The sequence below is a fragment of the Octopus bimaculoides genome, chromosome 21 (assembly GCF_001194135.2).
Source record: "Octopus bimaculoides isolate UCB-OBI-ISO-001 chromosome 21, ASM119413v2, whole genome shotgun sequence".
Classification (NCBI taxonomy): Eukaryota; Metazoa; Mollusca; class Cephalopoda; order Octopoda; family Octopodidae; genus Octopus; species Octopus bimaculoides.
In genome coordinates this window covers 8,165,156-8,171,553 of record NC_069001.1, presented here as the reverse complement: position 1 = coordinate 8,171,553, position 6,398 = coordinate 8,165,156, and the positions used below count along the sequence as shown (strand labels likewise).

At 32.7% G+C, this 6,398-nt stretch overlaps 1 protein-coding gene across 3 annotated transcripts in view; it reads left to right on the top strand.

Annotated features, from left to right (window-relative positions):
- The window catches only part of LOC128250443 (zinc finger protein 726-like), an 8,772-nt gene extending 2,380 nt beyond the window's left edge, over positions 1–6,392 (top strand). Inside the window, exons 2-3 of one of the 3 annotated variants that reach the window (XR_008266458.1) lie at positions 644–1,215; positions 5,702–6,392. Coding sequence is in view for 1 of the 3 variants with exons in the window: in XM_052975452.1 (XP_052831412.1) it covers positions 1,359–2,783 (1,425 nt within the window). In the remaining 2 variants the exon portion in view is untranslated. Of the gene's footprint in view, positions 1–643; positions 3,222–5,701 lie in introns of those variants that run through there. The other 2 variants (XR_008266457.1, XM_052975452.1) reach the window with 2 other exon arrangements.
- The last annotated feature ends 6 nt before the right edge of the window (positions 6,393–6,398 follow it).

The following is a 6,398-nucleotide window of genomic DNA, read 5'->3' as shown; positions in this document are numbered from 1 at the left end:
TTCCGGTGGAGATGGAGTATATGTAATCTGGGTATACCCCCCCCCCTTTAAAATTTTTTTTTCAGAATCGGAATCTCCATAGCCTAAAACGTGGGATTCCGTAAAAAAAAATTAATAAATAAGGGGGGGGGGGAAAGGTTCAGATTACATATAGTCCATCTCTAACGTGGAAACTTCTTAAGATATTTCCTTTTGTAATGGGAAATTGGTTAAAATCTATATGTCTTGAGAAATTTATGCAGAGATCTATTCCATTGGACCCATTATATTAACTTCAAGTTCACTCAGATCATACCCTATCATTTTAAAAAACAAAGGACACTGTTGGCCTGATTTGGAATAATTTTAATCATAAATCTGCTCTGTCCTGTCTGGGATTCAAAGCAGTGTGAAATAACATTTCTGTGGAGAGAGGAATTTTATTGTTCATTATTCTGTAATTTATTACTATAATGTTATACAACCTGAAGGTGTAGTGGCTGTTGTCTAAAACTTTATAGACGTTGTATGATATAATTTTAATGGAAAAATTATATGGTAAAGTTCAGTTCTATATAGATTATCTATATAGATATGTAAAATTGAAACTGTTAAATATCTGCTTTTTAAGTATTCTTGATATGTTGTTTTTTTTTTATTTCAGAACGTCAGATGGCATTGGTAATTAAAGAGTCTTTTTACTTCACATGCATCATCAATATTTATCATCTTTTAAAAAGAGTAAAAGAAGCTGCTACACCGAACAGATAGAACCCGTTTTGTAGAAATCTGTGGTATAAGTTTCTCTGAAATATTTCATCTGAGTGAGATTATTTGTGACACTTTTTTACTTTGCTCTCTGGAATGTGGAGAAGATGAATTTGTAGTCTAATGAAACTTGGACAAGTTTGTAAAGGAGTTTGCAGCATCCTCAGATGCCTCACTGTTAACAGTTGATGGAAATATAGCAGGAGAAATATCTGTTGGAAATGAAATACAAAATTAATGAAGAAAACTTTATTGGGAAGAGAGAAGAAGTATAGTGGAAAATTAATTCTGTGTAAACAGTTTAAAGACAAAATATAATATAAAAAGCTTGGCTTTTTGCATGAGATACTGTAAGAAACACATACAACCTCATATTAACCTTGAAGGCTATTTTCTTCAAAGAGTAGCCTAACTACTTGCAAATTTATTCATACAGGAGAAAAACACCATTTCAGTCAAATATTTGTGGTAAGTTGTTTCTTCGAAGCAGTAACTTAACTAAACACAAACATATTCATAGAGCAGAAAGGTCATAGCATTTCGACATCTGTGGTAAATCATTCTCTTGAGCAATTGCATTAAATGCACACAAACGCATTCATACAAGAGAAATGTATAAATCATTTTTAGGCAGTAGTAACTTGCCTAGGAAGAAACGCTTTCATAGAAGAGAAAAACCTTGTCTCTGCAATATCTGTGGTAAATCATTCTCTGTAGGTGTCACCTTAACTGAACACAAACGCATTCACACAGGAGGAAAGCCATATCATTGCGATATATGTGGCATATCCTTCTCCAGAAATAGTAACTTAATTAGACACAAACATCTCCATACAGGAGAGATGCCCTATCACTGTGATGTCTGTGGTAAATCATTCTCTGTAAGCAGTAACTTAATTACTCACAAACGCACTCATACAGGAGAGAAACCATATCATTGTGATATCTGTGGTCAGTCATTCTCTCAAAAAGTTTCTTTAACTACTCACAAATACACTCATACAGGAGAGAAACCATATCCTTGTGATATCTGTGGTAAATCCTTTTCTCTAACTGGCTATTTAACTATTCACAAACGCACTCATTCAGGAGAGAAACCATATCATTGTGATATCTGTGGTACATCATTCGCTCGAAGTAGTTACTTAACTTCTCATAAACGCACTCATACAGGAGAGAAACCATATCATTGTGATATCTGTGGTAAATCATTCTCTGTAAATGGTTATTTACCTGTTCACAAACGCACTCATACAGGAGAGAAACCATATCATTGTAATGTGTGTGGTAAATCATTCTCTCAGAATAGTTACTTAACTATTCACAAATATACTCATACAGGAGAGAAACCATATCATTGTGATATCTGTGGTAAATCGTTCTCAGTAAATTCTAACTTAACAAAACACAAAGACATACATATTAGAATGGAGCCATATTACTGTGATGTTTGTGGTAAATCATTTGCTCAGAAAAGATACTTAAATGTGCATAAACGTGTTCATACAGGAGAAAAACCATACCACTGTAATATCTGTGGTAAATCGTTCCTTCGGAAAGCTAAAGTAACTGTTCACAAACGCATTCATTCAGGGGAAAAGCCATATCATTGTGATATTTGTGGTAGATCATTCGCTGAAAGTGGTACCTTAGCTATACATAAACGTCTGCATACAGGAGAGAGACCCTATAGCTGTGACATCTGTGGTAAATCATTCTCTTACAATGGTATCTTAATTAACCACAAACGCCTACATACAGGAGAAACACCTTATCATTGTGATGTCTGTGGTAAATCATTCACTGAAAGTAACAATTTAACTGTACACAAACGTGTCCATACAAGAGAGAAACCATATCGCTGTGATGTTTGTGGTAAATCATTCTCTCAAAATGGAAACTTAACTGTGCATAAACGTGTTCATACAGGAGAAAAGCCATATTGCTGTCATATCTGTGGTAAATCATTCTCTCAGAATCATTGCTTAAATATTCACAAACGCACTCATACAGAAATAGAACCATTATCACCGTGATAACTGGTAAATCACCCTCTCGAAGGGGACTGTTAGATTATCACAAATGTATTCATATAAGAAATATATATACTGTGAGATCTGCAGTAAAATATTATTGAAATCAAGTGACTTAACTGTACATATCTGCGTTCATTCAAGAAAAAGTTCATATGCATTCTAAATCTCTTTAAGAAGTAACTTAATTACTCATGAACACCTTGATACAGGAAATGAACCATTTCAATATAGTAAAACATTCTGTAAATGTCTTTATGCAACAGTACAGGCATATGTTTGCAGGTGAGAAATTATGTCATGAATTATCTGTGGTAAATCGTTATTCTAATTCAAGAGATGAATTCATACAGGGATGAAACCATATTGCTGTGATATGAGAGACAAATTAAAGAAACACAAATAAGTCCAATAAAGGGATAATTCCATATTTATAAAATATATTACTATGTAGTTTTACTGGTCTATTTTATTTCATGACTTGATTATGAAGTCTAATGTTAATTTGCATGTGTTAGTGTAATCTTGAAAAATAATGAAAATAGTTGCTGTAATTTGACAATCATCATTATCATTACCACTATCACTGTTTTAATATCCATTCCACATGCTTGTATGGGTTTTAAATTAAAACTAATTTACTCTATATGTTAACCATCTTTCTGACACAACCCTAAGTTGTAGAATTCCTTGACTTGATCTGTGTATGGTATAAATTACACAGTTCTCCAGATTTATCTTTAACCCAGAGTTATAAAATCTGTTGACATTATTTGATACTGAATACTAATACTGTTAGAATGTGATAGCCAATGTTTTTATTTTAATCCGTGTTATGTTATAAATTATACTAAATAAGCCTACATTTGTCACACTTTGTCATTTGTGATAACTAAAACAAAATATGTCAACACATAAATTTTATAGAAGATATTACATTCTCTACATTAGCATAGCTGAACTGTTGCAATGTTTGCTAACTGTTGGTAGTTTCTGAAATGTTAGCAGGTATTATTGATCTGTTGCCAATTGAATCTGTACTAAATTTGAAGATTTCTTTTACGCAGCTCCTCAACTAAGATGGATCTACAAATAGTACAATTGAGGAGAAATTTTACACATTTTTTTTTTTGTTTAACTTTTAATTCTCACACTTAACAAAACTTTTCCAAGTGTGAAAACACCATCCTTTCTCAGAAGCTAACAGTTCTGGCAATGTATCTTCCCTTATCCTCTAACTAAGCATGCAAGTACTAGCTCCTATCCTCATCAATCTGTTCAGTAGATCTCTTTCTACAGATATCTATCTTGATCTGTACATACACAACACTGTATATACCATTCCAAAAAAGCAGAAAAACTGAGTCATCAAACTATCAACCTATTCGTCTTATTTCTGGGATTTCAAGAATGGTGAAAACAGTTGCTTGTACGCTGGTCGTGAGTTGTGCTAAAAATAGCAGCTAAATACACCTTAAATCACGCCCCCACCACATTAAAAAAATTTCAAAATTTTCCGGGGATTGGTATGTTTTCGATATGGGAGGGTACAATTTTGCCCGAAAATCACGTTTTCCTCCACCCCAGTCTCTTATTTTGTAATTTTTTTTTTATTCTCGTAGAGATTACGAATCTGGAAATTGAATGTATCTTTAAGAAAAATTAAAATAAAAAAAAAAAAATCCCAGATTCATAATCTTTGTATTTTTGTACATGGATAAAAAAAAATCGAAAAAAAGTTAAAAATTAGGAATTCATATTCTCCTGTATATCGAAAACTTAGAAATCCGAAGAAATTCTGAAAAAAAAAAATCCCCCCCAAAAAACCAAAAACACTGGAAATGGGTGGTGTACATGTGCTTCACCTTCACCGATTTTCCAATAGAAACAGAAGAGAATGGAAAATAGCGTGATCAGGATAAATTATCCATATATTGCAGAAAAATACGTTATTTATGTTGAATTAGATACAACTCATTTTTGCTAGCTGGGTTGGAGTGGAACAAAGTGAAATAAAGTGTCTTGCTCAAGGAAACAACACACCATTGAGAATTGAATTCACGACCTTGCAATCGTGAACCGATTACTCTAATCGCTAAGCTAGGGATATAATTAGAAGAATATTAGGAGAGAACCCATCAGACTTTCCCACTTCACTGTAATCTAATCTCAACTGAAAGAACTTCAATATTTCCCATGCCAATAATATCTTATTTGCCAGCCTCTCTGACCCTTCTGTGCTATAAATATGACTTGAATAATCTCAAAAGTTATGGGACCTGTTGTAAATAAGAAGCTCCCTTATTTCTTGCAGTAAGTCTTGTTTGTGATAACCACTATGGTTTCTACAGAATCAAATCCATCAATGAGATGTAATTCATTTCACATTCACTATATTGCCATCTGACCAAGTCTGGACTGAAATCTTGCAAAGATATTTTCTTTTGTAATGAGAAAATTAGTTAAAATCTGTATGACTTGAGAAATTTGTAGAGAGATATATTCTGTTTGGACCCATTGTAGTCACTTCAAGTTCCCTCAGATCATACCCTATCATCTTAAAAAAAACAAAGGACACTTTGAATAATATAATCCTTGATATATAAAATAATGTGTTGGCCGTACTTGGAATGATTTTGATGATAGATCTGCTCAGCACTATCTGTGTTTTAGGCAAAGTGAATAACTTTTCTGTGGAGAGAGGAATTTATGTAATTCATTATTATAATGTTATATAATCTGAAGGTGTAGTGGCTGTTCTGTAATTTTAATGAAAAAATTATAAGGTAAAGTTCAGTTGTTCTAGTAAAGGTTTATATCTACAGATTATCTTTATAAAAATGTAAAACTGAAACTGTTAAATATCTGCTTTTTAAGTATTCTTGATATCTTATGCTATTGTTCTTATTTATTTATTGCAGCAAGTCAGATGACATTGGTAATTAAAGAGGCTTTTTACTTCACATGCATCATCAATATTTATCATCTTTTAAAAAGAATAAAAGAAGCTGCTACACCGAATAGATAGAACCCGTTTTGTAGAAATCTGTGGTAAAAGTTTCTCTGAAATATTTCATCTGAGTGAAATTATTTGTGGCACTTTTCTACTTTGCTCTCTGGAATATGGACAAGATGAATTTGGAATGTAATGAAACTTGGACACGTTTGTAAAAGCGTTTACAGCATCTTCAGATGCCTAACCGATAACTGTTGATGGAAATATAGTAGGAGAAATATTTGTTGGAAATAAAACACAAAATTAATGGAGAAAACTTTATTTGGAAGAGAGAAGTATAGTGGAAAATTAATTCTGTGTAAGCAGTTTAAATACAAAATATAATATAAAAAGTTTGGTTTTTCGCACGAGATACTGCAAGCAACACACACAACATCATATCACTCTCAAAGTCACGCAGACACATTGAAATGTATAAATCATCTTTAGGCAGTAGTAACTTATCTAGGAAGAAATGCTTCCATAGAAGAGGAAAACTGTATTTCTGTGATATCTGTGGTAAATCATTCTCTGTAAGATTTAACTTAACTGTACACAAAAGCATTCACACAGGAGAGAAGCCATATCACTGTGATGTCTGTGGTATATGCTTCTCCAATAGT